The sequence below is a fragment of the Anomaloglossus baeobatrachus genome, chromosome 10, assembly GCF_048569485.1.
Source record: "Anomaloglossus baeobatrachus isolate aAnoBae1 chromosome 10, aAnoBae1.hap1, whole genome shotgun sequence".
NCBI classification, from domain to species: domain Eukaryota; kingdom Metazoa; phylum Chordata; class Amphibia; order Anura; family Aromobatidae; genus Anomaloglossus; species Anomaloglossus baeobatrachus.
In genome coordinates this window covers 907,814-929,911 of record NC_134362.1, presented here as the reverse complement: position 1 = coordinate 929,911, position 22,098 = coordinate 907,814, and the positions used below count along the sequence as shown (strand labels likewise).

At 53.3% G+C, this 22,098-nt stretch overlaps 1 protein-coding gene across 5 annotated transcripts in view; it reads left to right on the top strand.

Annotated features, from left to right (window-relative positions):
- Positions 1-2,612: 2,612 nt before the first annotated feature.
- The window catches only part of KCNC1 (potassium voltage-gated channel subfamily C member 1), a 301,678-nt gene continuing 282,192 nt past the window's right edge, over positions 2,613-22,098 (top strand). For 2 of the 5 annotated variants that reach the window (XM_075326556.1, XM_075326557.1), the window contains exon 1: positions 2,613-3,430. In XM_075326556.1, the coding sequence (XP_075182671.1) occupies positions 2,873-3,430 (558 nt within the window). In that variant the 5' untranslated portion in view covers positions 2,613-2,872. The remainder of the gene's footprint in view (positions 3,431-22,098) is intronic. The other 3 variants (XM_075326555.1, XM_075326554.1, XM_075326553.1) reach the window with 2 other exon arrangements.

Here is a 22,098-nt window from a genome sequence, read left to right as displayed (position 1 = left end):
CACCCCGGACTCCAGCCCAGAGGGCGGCAGAGAGCGCACCCCGGACTCCAGCCCAGAGGGCGGCAGAGAGCGCACCCCGGACTCCAGCCCAGAGGGCGGCAGAGAGCGCACCCCGGACTCCAGCCCAGAGGGCGGCAGAGAGCGCACCCCGGACTCCAGCCCAGAGGGCGGCAGAGAGCGCACCCCGGACTCCAGCCCAGAGGGCGGCAGAGAGCGCACCCCGGACTCCAGCCCAGAGGGCGGCAGAGAGCGCACCCCGGACTCCAGCCCAGAGGGCGGCAGAGAGCGCACCCCGGACTCCAGCCCAGAGGGCGGCAGAGAGCGCACCCCGGACTCCAGCCCAGAGGGCGGCAGAGAGCGCACCCCGGACTCCAGCACAGAGGGCGGCAGAGAGCGCACCCCGGACTCCAGCACAGAGGGCGGCAGAGAGCGCACCCCGGACTCCAGCACAGAGGGCGGCAGAGAGCGCACCCCGGACTCCAGCACAGAGGGCGGCAGAGAGCGCACCCCGGACTCCAGCACAGAGGGCGGCAGAGAGCGCACCCCGGACTCCAGCACAGAGGGCGGCAGAGAGCGCACCCCGGACTCCAGCACAGAGGGCGGCAGAGAGCGCACCCCGGACTCCAGCACAGAGGGCGGCAGAGAGCGCACCCCGGACTCCAGCACAGAGGGCGGCAGAGAGCGCACCCCGGACTCCAGCACAGAGGGCGGCAGAGAGCGCACCCCGGACTCCAGCACAGAGGGCGGCAGAGAGCGCACCCCGGACTCCAGCACAGAGGGCGGCAGAGAGCGCACCCCGGACTCCAGCACAGAGGGGGCAGAAAGAGCACCCTGGACTCCAGCCCAGAGGGGGCAGAGAGCGCACCCCGGACTCCAGCACAGAGGGGTCAGAGAGCGCATTCCGGACTCCATCCCAGAGGGGTCAGAGAGCGCACTCCGGACTCCAGCACAGAGGGGTCAGAGAGCGCACCCCGGACTCCATCCCAGAGGGGTCAGAGAGCGCATTCCGGACTCCAGCACAGAGGGGTCAGAGAGCGCATCCCGGACTCCATCCCAGAGGGGTCAGAGAGCGCATCCCGGACTCCATCCCAGAGGGGGCAGAGAGAGCACCCTGGAGTCCAGCCCAGAGGGGGCAGAGAGTGCACCCCAGACTCCAGCCCAGAGGGCGGCAGAGAGCGCACCCCGGACTCCAGCACAGAGGGGTCAGAGAGCGCATCCCGGACTCCATCCCAGAGGGGTCAGAGAGCGCACCCCGGACTCCATCCCAGAGGGGTCAGAGAGCGCATCCCGGACTCCATCCCAGAGGGGTCAGAGAGCGCATTCCGGACTCCATCCCAGAGGGGTCAGAGAGCGCACTCCGGACTCCAGCACAGAGGGGTCAGAGAGCGCACCCCGGACTCCATCCCAGAGGGGTCAGAGAGCGCATTCCGGACTCCAGCACAGAGGGGTCAGAGAGCGCATCCCGGACTCCATCCCAGAGGGGTCAGAGAGCGCATCCCGGACTCCATCCCAGAGGGGGCAGAGAGAGCACCCTGGAGTCCAGCCCAGAGGGGGCAGAGAGTGCACCCCAGACTCCAGCCCAGAGGGCGGCAGAGAGCGCACCCCGGACTCCAGCACAGAGGGGTCAGAGAGCGCATCCCGGACTCCATCCCAGAGGGGTCAGAGAGCGCACCCCGGACTCCATCCCAGAGGGGTCAGAGAGCGCATCCCGGACTCCATCCCAGAGGGGTCAGAGAGCGCATCCCGGACTCCAGCACAGAGGGCACCAGAGAGCGCACCCCGGACTCCAGCACAGAGGGGGCAGAGAGCGCACCCCAGAGTCCAGCCCAGAGGGGGCAGAGAGCGCACCCTGGAGTCCAGCCCAGAGGGGGCAGAGAGCGCACCCTGGAGTCCAGCCCAGAGGGGGCAGAGAGCGCACCCCGGACTCCAGCCCAGAGGGGGCAGAGAGCGCACCCCGGACTCCAGCCCAGAGGGGGCAGAGAGCGCACCCCGGACTCCAGCCCAGAGGGGTCAGAGAGCGCACCCCGGACTCCATCCCAGAGGGGTCAGAGAGCGCACCCCGGAGTCCAGCCCAGAGGGGGCAGAGAGCGCACCCCGGACTCCAGCCCAGAGGGGGCAGAGAGCGCACCCCGGAGTCCAGCCCAGAGGGGGCAGAGAGCGCACCCCGGAGTCCAGCCCAGAGGGGGCAGAGAGCGCACCCCGGAGTCCAGCCCAGAGGGGGCAGAGAGCGCACCCCGGAGTCCAGCCCAGAGGGGGCAGAGAGCGCACCCCGGAGTCCAGCCCAGAGGGGGCAGAAAGAGCACCCTGGAGTCCAGCCCAGAGGGGGCAGAGAGCGCACCCCGGAGTCCAGCCCAGAGGGGGCAGAGAGAGCATCCCGGTCTCCAGCACAGAGGGGGCAGAGAGCGCACCCCGGACTCCAGCCCAGAGGGGGCAGAGAGCGCACCCCGGACTCCAGCCCAGAGGGGGCAGAGAGCGCACCCCGGAGTCCAGCCCAGAGGGGGCAGAGAGCGCACCCCGGAGTCCAGCCCAGAGGGGGCAGAGAGCGCACCCCGGAGTCCAGCCCAGAGGGGGCAGAGAGCGCACCCCGGAGTCCAGCACAGAGGGCGGCAGAGAGCTCAGTTGCACAGAGGGCTGCGGAGAGTGGAGTCCCGGTGTCCTGCACAGAGGGCGGCGGAGCCCCGGAGTCCTGCACAGGGGGTGGCGAGGAGCGCAGCCCCGGACTCCAGCACAGAGGGCGGCAGAGAGCTCAGTTGCACGGAGTCCTTTCTGTGAGGAGCCGCGATCCTTTGTGCACGGAGCCGCGATCCTTTCTGCACCGGAGCGCAGCATGCAGCGCCGCACATGACATGCTCCATAGACCTTGGTGGGCGACATGGGCCAAGGGGACGACACAGAGCGCATCGTGATCAACGTGGGCGGAACGCGGCACCAGACGTACCGCAGCACCCTGCGCACCCTGCCCGGGACCCGGCTGGCCTGGCTGGCGGAGCCAGACGCTCACAGCCACTTCGACTACGACCCGCGGGTGGACGAGTTCTTCTTCGATCGTCACCCCGGGGTGTTCGCGCACATCCTGAATTATTACCGCACCGGGAAGCTGCACTGCCCGGCGGACGTGTGCGGCCCGCTGTATGAGGAGGAGCTGGCCTTCTGGGGCATCGACGAGACGGACGTGGAGCCGTGCTGCTGGATGACCTACCGCCAGCACCGGGACGCCGAGGAAGCCCTGGACAGCTTCGGGGGAGGGCCGGTGGACATGGGTGGCGAGGACGGGGACGGCACCGGGGACTGCGGCGAGGACGAGCTGGACATCACCAAGCGGCTGGCGCTCAGCGACTCCCCGGACGGGAGGGCACCGGGCGGCTGGAGGAGGTGGCAGCCGCGCATCTGGGCGCTATTCGAGGACCCCTACTCATCGAGATATGCACGGGTAAGTCGTGACAGCATGCGACACACACGAGTGCGACATACTGGATGACCGCTCCGGACAGCATGCGACACACACGCGTGCGACATACTGGATGACCGCTCCGGACAGCATGCGACACACACGCGTGCGACATGTTCATAAGCAAGAGACATGAGCAAACAAAGCATCACACCCTGCGAACATGCATACATCATACGTCACCTCATCACACATACCACACCCCGAAACTGCAGAGCAACAGGATGTCATACAGAATCCACCACATACATGACGTCACACAGCACAGCCAGACATACATCACAGTACACTGCAGCATACCCCATATCCTACACTGCAGCATACCCCATATCCTACACTGCAGCATACCCCATATCCTACACTGCAGCATACCCCATATCCTACACTGCAGCATACCCCATATCCTACACTGCAGTATACCCCATAATATACACTACAGCATACCCCATATCCTACACTGCAGCATACCCCATATCCTACACTGCAGCATACCCCATATCCTACACTGCAGCATACCCCATATCCTACACTGCAGCATACCCCATATCCTACACTGCAGCATACCCCATATCCTACACTGCAGCATACCCCATATCCTACACTGCAGCATACCCCATATCCTACACTGCAGCATACCCCATATCCTACACTGCAGTATACCCCAGAATATACACTGCAGCATACCCCATATCCTATACTGCAGCATACCCCATAGCCTACACTGCAGCATACCCCATATCCTACACTGCAGCATACCCCATAATATACACTGCAGCATACCCCATAATATACACTGCAGCATACCCCATATCCTACACTGCAGCATACCCCATAATATACACTGCAGCATACCCCATATCCTACACTGCAGCATACCCCATATCCTACACTGCAGCATACCCCATATCCTACACTGCAGCATACCCCATATCCTACACTGCAGCATACCCCATATCCTACACTGCAGCATACCCCATATCCTACACTGCAGCATACCCCATAATATACACTGCAGCATACCCCATATCCTACACTGCAGTATACCCCATATCCTACACTGCAGCATACCCCATATCACTCACTGCAGCATACCCCATATCCTACACTGCAGCATACCCCATATCCTACACTGCAGCATACCCCATAATATACACTGCAGCATACCCCATATCCTACACTGCAGCATACCCCATATCCTACACTGCAGCATACCCCATATCCTACACTACAGCATAACCCATATCCTACACTGCAGCATACCCCATAATATACACTGCAGCATACCCCATATCCTACACTACAGCATAACCCATATCCTACACTGCAGCATACCCCATATCTCTCACTGCAGCATACCCCATATCCTACACTACAGCATAACCCATATCCTACACTGCAGCATACCCCATATCTCTCACTGCAGCATACCCCATATCCTACACTGCAGCATACCCCATATCCTACACTGCAGCATACCCCATAATATAAACTGCAGCATACCCCATATCCTACACTGCAGCATACCCCATAATATACACTGCAGCATACCCCATAATATACACTGCAGCATACCCCATAATATACACTGCAGCATACCCCATAATATACACTGCAGCATACCCCATAATATACACTGCAGCATACCCCATATCCTATACTGCAGCATACCCCATATCCTATACTGCAGCATACCCCATAGCCTACACTGCAGCATACCCCATAGCCTACACTGCAGCATACCCCATAGCCTACACTGCAGCATACCCCATAGCCTACACTGCAGCATACCCCATAGCCTACACTGCAGCATACCCCATAATATACACTGCAGCATAACCCATATCTCTCACTGCAGCATACCCCATATCCTACACTGCAGCATACCCCATATCCTACACTGCAGCATACCCCATAATATACACTGCAGCATACCCCATAATATACACTGCAGCATACCCCATAATATACACTGCAGCATACCCCATAATATACACTGCAGTATACCCCATAATATACACTGCAGCATACCCCATAATATACACTGCAGCATACCCCATAATATACACTGCAGCATAACCCATATCTCTCACTGCAGCATACCCCATATCCTACACTGCAGCATACCCCATATCCTACACTGCAGCATACCCCATATCCTACACTGCAGCATACCCCATAATATACACTGCAGCATAACCCATATCTCTCACTGCAGCATAACCCATATCTCTCACTGCAACATACCCCATAATATACACTGCAGCATACCCCATATCCTACACTGCAGCATACCCCATAATATACACTGCAGCATACCCCATATCCTACACTGCAGCATACCCCATATCCTACACTGCAGCATACCCCATAGCCTACACTGCAGCATACCCCATATCTCTCACTGCAGCATACCCCATATCCTACACTGCAGCATACCCCTTATCACTCACTGCAGCATAACCCATATCCTACACTACAGCATACCCCATAATATACACTACAGCATAACCCATATTACACACTGCAGCATACCCCATATCCTACACTGCAGCATACCCCATAATATACACTGCAGCATACCCCATAATATACACTGCAGCATACCCCATATCCTACACTGCAGCATACCCCATATCCTACACTGCAGCATACCCCATAGCCTACACTGCAGCATACCCCATATCTCTCACTGCAGCATACCCCATATCCTACACTACAGCATACCCCATAATATACACTACAGCATGACCCATATTACACACTGCAGCATACCCCATAATATACACTGCAGCATACCCCATATCTCTCACTGCAGCATACCCCATAATATACACTGCAGCATACCCCATATCCTACACTGCAGCATACCCCATATCCTACACTGCAGCATACCCCATATCCTACACTGCAGCATACCCCATATCCTACACTGCAGCATACCCCATATCCTACACTGCAGCATACCCCATATCCTACACTGCAGCATACCCCATATCCTACACTGCAGCATACCCCATATCCTACACTGCAGCATACCCCATATCCTACACTGCAGCATACCCCATATCTCTCACTGCAGCATACCCCATAATATACACTGCAGCATACCCCATATCCTACACTGCAGCATACCCCATATCCTACACTGCAGCATACCCCATATCCTACACTGCAGCATACCCCATAATATACACTGCAGCATAACCCATATCTCTCACTGCAGCATACCCCATAATATACACTGCAGCATAACCCATATCTCTCACTGCAACATACCCCATAATATACACTGCAGCATACCCCATATCCTACACTGCAGCATACCCCATAATATACACTGCAGCATACCCCATATCCTACACTGCAGCATACCCCATAGCCTACACTGCAGCATACTCCATAGCCTACACTGCAGCATACCCCATAGCCTACACTGCAGCATACCCCATAGCCTACACTGCAGCATACCCCATATCTCTCACTGCAGCATACCCCATATCACTCACTGAAGCATAACCCATATCCTACACTGCAGCATACCCCATATCACTCACTGCAGCATAACCCATATCCTACACTGCAGCATACCCCATAGCCTACACTGCAGCATACCCCATATCCTACACTACAGCATAACCCATATCCTACACTGCAGCATACCCCATATCACTCACTGCAGCATAACCCATATCCTACACTGCAGCATACCCCATAGCCTACACTGCAGCATACCCCATATCCTACACTACAGCATAACCCATATCCTACACTGCAGCATACCCCATAATATACACTGCAGCATACCCCATATCCTACACTACAGCATAACCCATATCCTACACTGCAGCATACCCCATATCTCTCACTGCAGCATACCCCATATCCTACACTGCAGCATACCCCATATCACTCACTGCAGCATAACCCATATCCTACACTGCAGCATAACCCATATCACTCACTGCAGCATAACCCATATCCTACACTGCAGCATAACCCATATCCTACACTGCAGCATAACCCATATCCTACACTGCAGCATACCCCATAGCCTACACTGCAGCATACTCCATAGCCTACACTGCAGCATACCCCATAGCCTACACTGCAGCATACCCCATAGCCTACACTGCAGCATACCCCATATCTCTCACTGCAGCATACCCCATATCCTACACTACAGCATAACCCATATCCTACACTGCAGCATACCCCATATCTCTCACTGCAGCATACCCCATATCCTACACTGCAGCATACCCCATATCCTACACTGCAGCATACCCCATATCCTACACTGCAGCATACCCCATATCCTACACTGCAGCATACCCCATATCCTACACTGCAGCATACCCCATAATATACACTGCAGCATAACCCATATCTCTCACTGCAGCATAACCCATATCTCTCACTGCAACATACCCCATAATATACACTGCAGCATACCCCATATCCTACACTGCAGCATACCCCATAATATACACTGCAGCATACCCCATATCCTACACTGCAGCATACCCCATAGCCTACACTGCAGCATACTCCATAGCCTACACTGCAGCATACCCCATATCCTACACTGCAGCATACCCCATAATATACACTGCAGCATAACCCATATCTCTCACTGCAGCATAACCCATATCTCTCACTGCAACATACCCCATAATATACACTGCAGCATACCCCATATCCTACACTGCAGCATACCCCATATCTCTCACTGCAACATACCCCATATCCTACACTGCAGCATACCCCATATCACTCACTGCAGCATAACCCATATCCTACACTGCAGCATAACCCATATCACTCACTGCAGCATAACCCATATCCTACACTGCAGCATAACCCATATCCTACACTGCAGCATAACCCATATCCTACACTGCAGCATACCCCATAGCCTACACTGCAGCATACTCCATAGCCTACACTGCAGCATACCCCATAGCCTACACTGCAGCATACCCCATAGCCTACACTGCAGCATACCCCATATCTCTCACTGCAGCATACCCCATATCCTACACTACAGCATAACCCATATCCTACACTGCAGCATACCCCATATCTCTCACTGCAGCATACCCCATATCCTACACTGCAGCATACCCCATATCACTCACTGCAGCATAACCCATATCCTACACTGCAGCATAACCCATATCACTCACTGCAGCATAACCCATATCCTACACTGCAGCATAACCCATATCCTACACTGCAGCATACCCCATAGCCTACACTGCAGCATACCCCATAGCCTACACTGCAGCATACCCTGTTACGAGGGGGACCCGGGGAAGCGTGCCAAGATGGGAAATGGACTGCTTCCGCCGGTCAAGGTCCACTGTGCGGTGTAAGGGACCGCCGCTATGGTGGGTGAAGAGTGAGCGGGTTGCTGCTAGCGATCGTCTGGAATGTCACAGACGATCTATGTACACCGATCTGCCCTAACCCGTGAGGGTTGTATGGCACAGATCTCACGGCTCGGTGTACCTGTTGCACGGGGAAGCACAGAGGTGCCCACGCACGTGTGCCAGTGGAAGTCACGAGAATATGGCACGAGGGTAGCACAGAGGTGCCCACGCACGTGTGCTTTCAATAACCAGGTGAGTCCAAAGGAGACTTGAGGAGCTCACCTGGGACAGGGACACGGCCTGTTGACGGGGGTACTGCCGGAGCAGCAAGGCAGGAACACGGCCTGCAAATGAGGTACTGCCGGAGCAGCAAGGGCCAAGCCCACAAGAGACAGTAATGCCTGAGCAGTGGCGTGGCAGCACGCTGCCAGACATCCAAACATAGAAGGACGGTCGCGCGCCGCCATGATGGCAGGGGGAGCTTTTTAAGGAGGTGCAGCTCCACCCGAGGGCGGGCGCGAGGCGGAGATGACGGACTTGACCCAATCAGGGTCCACGACGTCCCAGCCTGGCCAGTCAGGATTCACCACGTCACCAGCCTTGTCATCAAGCCGTGTGACGTCAGTGAGCGAATCAGGACCCACCACGCATTGCACATGCTCACCCTCCTGCCTCTGGGAAATAGAGGCGGGATCCTCGGTCTCACAATGTGGAGAGATAACGGGAATCTCACTGCTTCCCTGAGCAGAAAACCTCTGCACATTGCGCAGCCTCGCAGACCTTCGGGGCCGCTGAGCAGGAGAGTCTGCGGCAGGCCAGGAATGGGAGACCGCTTCACTCCTTGTAACAGGAGAACCACTAGGTGTCACCCTTCTGCTGCCTCTCTGAGAAGGTATCTCCTGCACACTGCGCAGTCTGGCAGACCTTCGGCGCTGCTGAGCAGGAGTGCTCGTGGCAGGCAAGGAATGGGAGACTGCCTCAGTCCTTGCCTCAGGAGAGCCACGAGATGTAACAATACCCCATATCCTACACTGCAGCATACCCCATAATATACACTGCAGCATACCCCATAATATACACTGCAGCATAACCCATATCTCTCACTGCAGCATACCCCATATCCTACACTACAGCATACCCCATAATATACACTACAGCATACCCCATATCCTACACTGCAGCATACCCCATATCCTACACTGCAGCATACCCCATAGCCTACACTGCAGCATACCCCATATCCTACACTACAGCATACCCCATAATATACACTACAGCATAACCCATATTACACACTGCAGCATAACCCATATCCTACACTGCAACATACCCCATAATATACACTGCAACATACCCCATAGCCTACACTGCAGCATACCCCATAGCCTACACTGCAGCTTACCCCATAGCCTACACTGCAGCATACCCCATAATATACACTGCAGCATAACCCATATCCTACACTGCAGCATACCCCATATCCTACACTGCAGCATACCCCATAATATACACTACAGCATAACCCATAATATACACTGCAGCATAACCCATAATATACACTGCAGCATACCCCATATCCTACACTGCAGCATACCCCATAGCCTACACTGCAGCATACCCCATATCCTACACTGCAGCATACCCCATATCCTACACTGCAGCATACCCCATAATATACACTGCAGCATAACCCATATCCTACACTGCAGCATACCCCATAATATACACTACAGCATACCCTACACTACAGCATAACCGATATCCTACACTGCAGCATAACCCATATTCTTCACTGCAACATACCACATATTACACACTGCAGCATAACCCCTATCTTATGCTGCAGCATACCCCATATCCTACACTGCAGCATACCCCATATCCTACACTACAGCAGAACCCATATCCTACACTGCAGCATAACCCATATCCTACACTACAACATAACCCATATCCTACACTGCAGCATACCCCATATCCTACACTGCAGCATACCCCATAATATACACTGCAGCATACCCCATATCTCTCACTGCAGCATAACCCATATCACTCACTGCAGCATAACCCATATCAGTCACTGCAGCATAACCCATATCCTACACTACAGCATACCCCATAATATACACTACAGCATAACCCATATTACACACTGCAGCATACCCCATATCCTACACTGCAGCATACCCCATGTCCTATACTGCAGCATACCCCATATCGTACACTACAGCATAACCCATATCCTACACTACAGCATAACCCATATCCTACACTACAGCATAACCCATATCACTCACTGCAGCATAACCCATATCCTACACTGCAGCATACCCCATATCCTACACTGCAGCATAACCCATATCCTACACTGCAGCATAACCCATATCCTACACTGCAGCATAACCCATATCCTACACTGCAGCATAACCCATATCACACACTGCAGCATAACCCATATCACTCACTGCAGCATAACCCATATCACTCACTGCAGCATAACCCATATCCTACACTACAGCATACCCCATAATATACACTACAGCATAACCCATATTACACACTGCAGCATACCCCATATCCTACACTGCAGCATACCCCATGTCCTATACTGCAGCATACCCCATATCGTACACTACAGCATAACCCATATCCTACACTACAGCATAACCCATATCCTACACTACAGCATAACCCATATCACTCACTGCAGCATAACCCATATCCTACACTGCAGCATACCCCATATCCTACACTGCAGCATAACCCATATCCTACACTGCAGCATAACCCATATCCTACACTGCAGCATAACCCATATCCTACACTGCAGCATAACCCATATCACACACTGCAGCATAACCCATATCACTCACTGCAGCATAACCCATATCACTCACTGCAGCATAACCCATATCCTACACTACAGCATACCCCATAATATACACTACAGCATAACCCATATTACACACTGCAGCATACCCCATATCCTACACGGCAGCATAACCCATATCCTATACGGCAGCATACCCCACATCCTACACTACAGCATAACCGATATCCTACACTGCAGCATAACCCATATTCTTCACTGCAACATACCACATATTACACACTGCAGCATAACCCCTATCTTATGCTGCAGCATACCCCATATCCTACACTGCAGCATACCCCATATCCTACACTACAGCAGAACCCATATCCTACACTGCAGCATAACCCATATCCTACACTACAGCATAACCCATATCCTACACTACAGCATAACCCATATCCTACACTGCAGCATAACCCATATCCTACACTGCAGCATAACCCATATCCTACACCATAACCCATATCCTACACTGCAGCATACCCCATATCCTACACTGCAGCATAATCCATATCACTCACTGCAGCATACCCCATATCCTACACTGCAGCATACCCCATATCCTACACTGCAGCATAACCCATATCCTACACTGCAGCATAACGCATATTGTACACTGCAGCATACCCCATGTACTACACTGCAGCATAATCCATATCACTCACTGCAGCTAAAGGCATATTGTACACTGCAGCATACCCCATATCCTACACTGCAGCATACCCCATATCCTACACTACAGCAGAACCCATATCCTACACTGCAGCATAACCCATATCCTACACTACAGCATAACCCATATCCTACACTACAGCATAACCCATATCCTACACTGCAGCATAACCCATATCCTACACTGCAGCATAACCCATATCCTACACCATAACCCATATCCTACACTGCAGCATACCCCATATCCTACACTGCAGCATAATCCATATCACTCACTGCAGCATACCCCATATCCTACACTGCAGCATACCCCATATCCTACACTGCAGCATAACCCATATCCTACACTGCAGCATAACGCATATTGTACACTGCAGCATACCCCATGTACTACACTGCAGCATAACCCATATCACTCACTGCAGCTAAAGGCATATTGTACACTGCAGCATACCCCATATACTACACTGCAGCATAACCCATATCACTCACTGCAGCATAACACATATTGTACACTGCAGCATAACCCATATCCTACACTGCAGCATAACCCATATCCTACACTGCAGCATAACCCATATAAAACACTGTAGCATACTCCATATCACTCACTGCAGCATAACCCATATCGTACACTGCAGCATAACCCATATCGTACACTGCAGCGTAATCCATATCACTCACTGCAGCATACCCCATATCCTACACTGCAGCATACCCCATATCCTACACTGTAGCATAACCCATATCCTACACTGCAGCATAACCCATATCCTACACTGCAGCATGTGCCGCCCCCGTGCCAACAGCCGGCTGCTCGGATCTGGATCCGCCGTGGCTCGAGGGGTCTCCGGACCCGGGGGTCTTGCGGCCTCTCAAATAAAGGGCTATTTACAGGGGATGGTGTGGAAAGTTCGTGACACCACCCGTGGTGTGTGGTAAGGTGGAGTACCACCGCTGCAATTGGGAGTACCTGGTGGCGATGGTGTGGACAGCTAGGTGTTTAACCCCTCCACAGGTAGGGGGGATGCCCTGGGACTCGGTAATGTGGATAGGGTTGTGCCGTTGGGACGGTATGGGGTCACTTGTGTACTCAGTCCAATAACGCTAATGCCGGAGTCACACGGGACGATCTATTGTGCGATCGCATGAGCGATCGTACCCGCCCCCGTTGTTTGTGCGTCACGGGCAATTAGTTGCCCGTGGCACACAAAGTCGTTAACCCCCTGTCACACGCACTTTCCTCCCGGGCGACATCGCTGTGGGCGGTGAACATCCTGAAGGGGGAGGGACGTTCGACTTCACAGCGATGTCCCACGGCAACCGGCCAATAGAAGCGGAGATGAGTGGGACGTAACATCCCACCCACCTCCTTCCTTCCGCATTGCCGGCGGGACGCAGGTAAGCTGCGTTCGTCATTCCCGAGGTGTCACACAGAGCGATGTGTGCTGCCACGGGAAAGATGAACAACCGGAGCACAGAAGGAGGACCGACATTTTAAAAATGGACGTGTCAACGAGCAACGATAAGGTAAGTATTTTTGCTCGTTCAGTCATTCGGAGGTGTCACACAGTACGATATCTCTGACGATGCCGGATGTGCATCACTAACGACCCCCGATGACATATCGCTGGATATATCATACCGTGTGACGCCGGCATAACACCGACAACTGTGGTAAACCAAAGTTCTTGACACCGCTGCCGCTGGGAGGGAGCACGGCTGGATCCCATGCCCGTTCGTGTTGCCTGTTAGTCTGTGACCTTTGCCTTGGCACCTTGTCTTCTAGTCGGTCCCTTTAATGTAGAACTAAACAGGTCCCGCTCCCCACTATGGCTAACTGGGTGAGCTTGCTCTCAAGGTTCACGCTTGGGATTTTCTGGACCGTATGTGTGGAAAGTCCTATCCCCCTCGTTGCGCTAGTACCCCGATTTTTGGAGTGGGTGGAGAACGGATCTTGAAGGCTCCGTCCTCGTCGGGTAAATTGTCAGGACGCCTGAAGCTACTCCCTGACCTAGGGTCCACGTACCCCCGTCGTGCCCTGGCACCTGCCCGGTGATGGCACAAGGCTGCTGACTGTCCTCCTCGACAGTCCGCGCCCAGTCATGATCCCCCTGCGACCGAGGTCCAGCTCCTACCAGGCCCAGACCAACGTCTGCCACCTAGTAGTTCCAAGGAGCCCAGCTCCTGAACTCTCATTTTCACCTTCAACACTACACTGTCTGCTCCTAACACTCCTGACCCCCCTTTACCAACCCCCCAAGTGGGCGACCCTATTCCACTCAGGCGTGTGAGTGGAATAGGGTCTGATGTGTCTGGTGGGTGTGGTGCAGAGTGTTCCTAGGATTTTGATTAGCTTGTTCTTGGCAACACCAATTGGTCAGGGCCCCTAACCAAGGAGGAGGTGGATACTGTACAGAAGGGCAGATTGCACAATACCCTGTGACGACCTGATAGGCCAGGGCGTCACATTCCCCCTTGGTTAAACGTAGCTCGTCCCCGAGCTACAGGACATCAGAGGTTTATTTTTTTTTTTTCAAACTGTAGAAAAAGGTTGAAAATGAACATTTTTATTTACACATCCATCCCTCATCAGGGAGACTTGTCACTTGAACGTTATTTAACATTTTTAAGAGTTCATCTCCTCAATGGTGGGACGCTACCAGTTTCAGTGGTAGCGGAGACTCAACCTGCTCCGTTGCAGCCTCTACCCACGACAGTCCAGTCCCAATGTCCCGGATCCCGTTAACCCGCCACCCAAACAACCCGACCCGCTGCATACCTATGGTGGGTCCATGACCAGGTTAAGGTCTCAGGCGTTGTGTTAGATGACTCTGGTGGGCATAGGAGGTGAAACTATGTACAATAACACAAGTTCATGTTGGTCTCGCTAGTCCTGTGACCATGGTCCATTTTTAACTATATAAATTCAACAAAGTCCATGTACCGGGTGTACACACTGTAAATAATCTTGTTTCAAATTAGGCAACTTCTTCGTTCATTTAAAACCTTATTGATTATGCACTTATTTACCAATATTTTATATATGGAAAATAATAAACTATGAAAAACAACAAACGAAAACACCGATACCTAACAGTTCTATGGTATTGTTAAACCACTAGTATTTTTTTTTTTTTTTAACATTCTTTCTGTACCTTCTTGGAGGCTGACCAAATTTGGCACGGGTCGACCTCTTTAGCTCTGGACCCTCATCCCCCTCTGGTGGCATGGCAACACTCTCTACAGGTTCCTCGCCCTCAGTGTTGGTTGTAGCTGGTAGGACCCTATGTGTGCATGGTAAGGATACTGGCGCTACTTACTTTAGGTGCTGGAGTGAGTGCAGTGTCAGTAGCCTTTCCTGCTCTGGTTCTACCACGGGTTGTGGGAATGTTAACACAGTGACTATTACTGCTCCATTCTGCATAGGCCAATCCTCGGGAAAATCACCTAGAATGGTATGGATCATTCTTTTCCTTCCTTCTACCACTTGAGGCTGGGGCTGAGGTTCATCTACCACTCTTAAGGGTTCTGGGCACTTCTTCAGATGGTCACGGGATACAGCAGCCGTGGGCCTTCCTTGATCCGTGCTGATTAGGCAGGTCTTTTTGTTATCAAAGTTGGATGGCTGTATCACATATGGCTCTTTTTCCCACTGATCATCTAGCTTGTGCAGCTTTCTCTTCCTTTTTAACACAATCTCACCAGGTGCAAAGGGGGTTGCTTTTGCTTGCTTGTTAAAGTTTCTCTCTTGCCTTTCCCGGGTTTGATTCAAACTCATTTCAAAGCACTTGTGAATCTACTTGTACTGGATCTGGCGACATGAGTCCCAATCCTCTCCCAGTGCGTAGGTTTCAGGCAATTCAACCTCCATCTCCAAATCCACTGGAAGCCTTCCAGGCCGATCTTTCATCAGGTAAGCTGGGGTAAACTTGGTGGATCCCACCGGAATGTTGTTGTAGATGTCTACCAGGTTTGGTAGTTTTTCAGGCCACTGGTTCCGCTCCTCAAGATGAAGTGTTTTCAGCAGATTGATCACCAGGTGGTTCATCTTCTCACACATCCCATTCGTCTGTGTGTGATAGGGTGTGGTACGTATCTTCTTGCACCCATACAGACTGCAGAACTCCTGGAAGATTTCAGCCTCGAATGCTGTGCCTTGATCCGTAATGACTCGATCAGGGTACCAATGCGGCCTACAGATGTGTGCCTGGAACGCTTTTGCCGCCGGGCAGGCAGTCAAATCTTTAACGGGTACCACCACCATGAACAGTGAGTAATGGTCGACCACCGTAAGCGCATACGAATACCCACGTCTGCTGGGGGTTAACTTGACGTGGTCCAGAGCCACAATCTCCAGGGGCTGATGGTGACAATCGGCTGAAGTGGTGCTCGCTGACTGGTGCCATCCTGCCTTCTCAAGGCGCAAGGGCCGCAATTCCTACACCAGGCTTCTATGGAATCTCTCATTCCTATCCAGTAGAAGCGACTTCTCAGCAACAGCTCCAACTTCTTCCATCCAAAGTGCCCGGCACCATCATAGTATGCTTCTGGCACCACTGGGACATACGCCCGGGGTACCATGATCTGGCAGATCCTCTCGTGGGTCTTCGGGTTGGTCAAGCTCCTGCATAGCTTGCCTTGGTGAAGATAAAGCTGACTCCGGTCTTGCCACAATTTTCTGGCCTCCTCTGGGGCACCTGGTTCAAGACGGGCATCAGCTCTGGCCAGCAACGCTTTGACTAATTTAATTGCAGGGTCCCTGTCAATGGGTAACAGGTCATTTCTTGCTGATGGGCACATGGTCGAGGCCGCTCCACAGACGGAGGCTGACGGAACGCCAGCAATTCAACCTCTTCCAGGTCATCATCATCCCTCCCATCATCGAACAGATGGGGCATCCTGGACAGCACGTCTGCGTTGGTGTTCTTGCAACCAGCCCTGTACCTTATAATAAAATCATAGTTTGCCCACCTTGCGACCCAGCGCTGTTCCAAGGCTCCCACTTTGCTGTATTCAGGTGAGGCAATGGATTATTGTCCGTGTATACAGTAAACTTGGCAGCAGCAAGGTAGTGCTTGCACCTTTCTGTCACGGCCCATACTAGCGCCAGGAACTCCAGCTTGAAGGAGCTATAATTCTCCGGGTTCCTCTCTGTAGGCCTCAGCTTCCGTCTAGCATAGGCTATCACTTTCTCCTTGCCCTTCTATACCTGGGACAGGACAGCTCCGAGCCCCACATTACTGGCATCCGTATACAGTATGAACGGGAGACCGTAGTCGGGGTACACCAGGATTTCGTCCCCGGTCAGGACAGACTTCATCCGCTGAAAGGAATCTTTTGCTCCTTACTCCGCTGGAACGGAGGTCCCAAGGGCTTGCCATGCATCGGTTGACCCACCAGAACGTCCTGCAAGGGCGCTGCCATCTGGGTGTACCCCTTGACGAACCTCCGGTAGTACCCCATCAGGCCCAGGAACTGCCGCACTTCTCGGACGGTGGTTGGCCTCGGCCAGTTCTGAATGGCTGTGATTTTCTCGGGGTCCGCTGCCACACCTTCGGCACTCACTACATGCCTTAAGTACTGTACCTTCGGCTTCAGGTAGCACTTGGATGGCCTGAGCTTCATCCTGTATTTGGACAAGGCGTCAAACACCTCAGCCAGGTGCTCCAGGTGGGCTTCGTACATCTTGAGTAGACAATGACGTCGTCCAGATATAGCAAGACTGTTTCGAAGTTGCATTGACCCAAACAGCACTCCATCAACCTCTGGAACGTCCCCGGTGCGTTGCACAGCCCGAATGGTATGCTGTTGAACTCACATAGGCCCATCGGGGTAGCGAATGCGGTTTTCTCCCGATCTTCCTCGGCAACAGCTACCTGCCAGTATCCACTGGTGAGATTAAGGGTAGAAAAGTAAGTAGCAGACTTCAAGGCAGCTAACGATTCCTCTATACGGGGCAAGGAGTTGGCGTCCTTGTGTGTGATTTTGTTAATCTGTCGGTAGTCCACACACATTCTCATGGTACCATCTTTTTTTTTTTCTCACACGTATCAGCGGGGCGGCCCAGGGACTGCAACTGTCGCGGATCACTCCTGCTTCTTTCATGCACATTGGTAATGGGCAGGTGGTATGGGCCTATACCTCTGCTTGATTCCTTGATAGGTGGGTGAGTGCCCGTGGGTATGTGATGTTGTACCCCTTTTATCCACCCAAAATCCAATGGGTGTTTGCTAAAGACCTGCTCTTACTCCTTGACAACCCTGTAGACCCCTTGTTTATGATGTGCAGGTGTAGAGTTGGTGCCCACGTGTAATTCCTGACACCACTTCTCTACCGGTCCCTGGGGGCTGTCACTGGGACACTGACTAGGCTGGTTCGAGGAACCTGTTGCATGGATGTCATCTGCATTAACTTGGCTATGGTGGCATTTCTGGGTAGTGTGACTTCCTCCTTCCCACAATTCAACACTCGCACGGGCACCCTCCCCTTCCGGACGTCGACTACCCCTCTGGCCGTGAACACAGTGGGGCAATGCTCTGAGGGTAGAGGCTCTACCACTGCCTGGTAATCCTGTCCTCGGGAGCCTATTGCTGCCCTGTACCATATAATAATTTCACTTCGTGGGGGTACTACAAGAGGGGCCACATCCATCACTCGTACACCACCTATCTCACCTCCAGAGAGATTTACCTGTTGCTGCTGCAGGAGAGCTCGGATCTCACATTGCAGGACCCTCTGTCGCCCGCCTCCTGCAGTCTCAGACAGCTGTTGAAGCAAAAACATTTATACCTAAAATTGATTTTAGGGTTATGATCAGTAGGGTCGTTTTATACCACTACGAGGCCTTACCTCGGCAATTCTACCCGGTCCACCTTAATGGTCACCTCCTTGAACCCAATTTGAGTCACAGGTAACCCGTTGACAGCTTAGATAGTCAGGCCATCATCTGGTGGGGTGAGTTTGTCATCAAGCCAAAATTTCTTATATAGTACATAAGGCATAGTCGTTACCTGGGAGCCAGTATCAAGGAGCGCAGAGGTCGGGATCCCATCCAGGGTGATAGAAACGATGGGCTGTCCCCCCACATACTGCTCTCTCCAGTCTACTGGACCTTGAGAGTTTATTCCTGGGGATTGGCCCTTGACCCCAGGGGTTGCCCGTTTAAAGGAAAGCTCCTTGCGTAGTGACCAGATTTGTTACATTTATAACAAACAGGTGGTCCGTACCGGTCACTGCTTCGTCCTTTATATGCCGGGGTCCGCTTCCTCATCCAGGGGACGTCCTCTGGGCAGTCGGCCAGCTGGATCTCCCTTGACTGGGTGGTCTTTGACTTGAGCTGCATGGCCTCCAGAATCCTTGCGACGTCGTTACTCAGTTGCTGTACTTGGGCAGACAAATCACTCGTTCCACTCCCGGACGTTGTTAAAGGAGCTGACTCTGGCAGTGCCAAGGCAGGGGGCTTCACTTGTAACGGGGATGTGCCAGCTTGCCAAGATGGGAGTGGAGAATCAGGAACCTCTGGGGGCTGCAGGGCTTTGATTGCCCGCTCTTTCAGAGTAGTAAAGTCCAGAGCAGGATGTTCCAGGGCCCACAGCCGAAGCTTCTTGCGGTCCTCCAGTGCCCCTAAGCCTTGCAGGAACTGCTCTACTAGCATCTTGTTCCCCTCTGGCTCTCCAATATCGTTGGTTAATCTCAGGGTCCGCAGCGCGGCCTGCAACTTTAAGGCGTAATTCCTAATGCTATCTTGGGGCCATTGCTTGCAGCTGTAGAACCTCATCCTCAGCTCAGCTTCGGTGCAGGTCTCGAATGCAGCTCCCAGTCTCTTAAAGATGGCGGCTACTGAGACCCAATCCGCCTCAGTCCATGTCTCCACACTGCCGCACTGGCATTACCCTAGTCGGGTGGAGGCAGTGCTGCCACACTTCCATCGTCTGGCACCGACATCTTTGCTCGCCTCCTTGGTTTTCACTCAGCACTCTCTCGCGTGCTGTGGCCCTCTGGGAACTTCCGGTTCCAGTTAGTTTCACACTCAGGACGAAGGGCGGGGCTTCTGCTTCGCGCGCTTTCGCGGGTAAGATGGTGTTTTGGCGCGAAAAGATGGCGGAATTTGTGGGAAAAGGGATCTTGACTCACGGTTTTCGGTCTTCAAGGCGCACGTTACCCAGGTAAGTTGGTCCTGCTCGTATCCTGTTCGTGATGCCAACGTTTTTGAGGGTGTGCCGCCACCGTGCTGCTCGGATCTGGATCCGCCGTGGTTCAAGGGGTCTCCAGACCCGGGGGTTGTGCGGACTCTCAAATAAAGGGGGTAATTACAGGGGATGGTGTGGAAAGTTTGTGACGCCACCCATGGGGTGTGGTAAGGTGGAGTACCACCGCTGCAATTGGGAGTACCCGGTGGCGATGGTTTGGACAGCTAGGTGTTTAACCCCTCCACGGGTAGGGGGGATGCCCCGGGACTCGGTGATGTGGATAGGGTTGTGCCGTTGGGACGGTAAGGGGTCACTTGTGTACTCCCTCAGTCCAATAACGCTGACACCGACAACTGTGGTAAACCAAAGTTCTGGACACCGCTGCCGCTGGGAGGGAGCACACCTGGATTCCGTGCCCGTTGGTGTTGCCTGTTAGTCTGTGACCTTTGCCTTGGCACCTTGTCTTCTAGTCAGTCCCTTTAGTGTAGAACTAAACAGGTCCCACTCCCCAGTGTGGCTAACTGGGTGAGCTTGCTCTCAGGGTCCACGCTTGGGATTTTCTGGACCGTAGGTGTGGAAAGTCCTATCCCACTCGTTACGCTAGTACCCCGATTTTGGAGCGGGTGGAGAATGGATCTTGAAGGCTCCGTCCTCGTTGGGGAAATTGTCAGGATGCCTGAAGCTACTCCCTGACCTAGGGTCCACGTACCCCGTCGTGCCCTGGCCCCTGCCCGGTGATGGCACAAGGCCGCCGGCTGTCCTCCTCGACAGTACGCGCCCCTTGTCACGATCCCCCTGCGACCGGGGTCCAGCTCCTACCAGGCCCAGACCAACGTCTGCCACCTAGTAGTTCCCAGGAGCCCAGATCCTGACTTCCTCTCACTTTCACCTCCAACACTACACTGTCTGCTCCTGACACTCCTGACCCCCCTTTACCAACCCCCCAAGTGGGCGACCCTATTCCACTCAGGCGTGTGAGTGGAATAGGGTCTGGTGGGTAAGGTGCAGAGTGTTCCTAGGATTTTGATTAGCTTGTTCTTGGCAACACCAATTGGTCAAGGACCCTTAACCAAGGAGGAGGTGGATACTGTACATAAGGGCAGATTGCACAATACCCTGTGACGACCTGATAGGCCAGGGCGTCACACAGCATACCCCATATATCAAACACTGCAGCATACCCTATATCAAACACTGCAGCATACCCCATATCAAATACTGCAGCACACCACATATCATGCACTGCAGCATACCCCATATCATACACTGCAGCATACTGTATACCATACACTGCAGCATACCCCATATCATACACTGCAGCATACCTAATATCATACTCTGCAGCATAGCCCATATATACACTGCAGCACACGGTATGTACACTGCAGCATACCCCATATCATACACTGCAGCACACAACATATACACTGCAGCATACCTAATATCATACACTGCAGCATAGCCCATATATACACTGCAGAATACTGCATACCATACACTGCAGCATACCCCATATCATACACTGCAGAATACTGCATA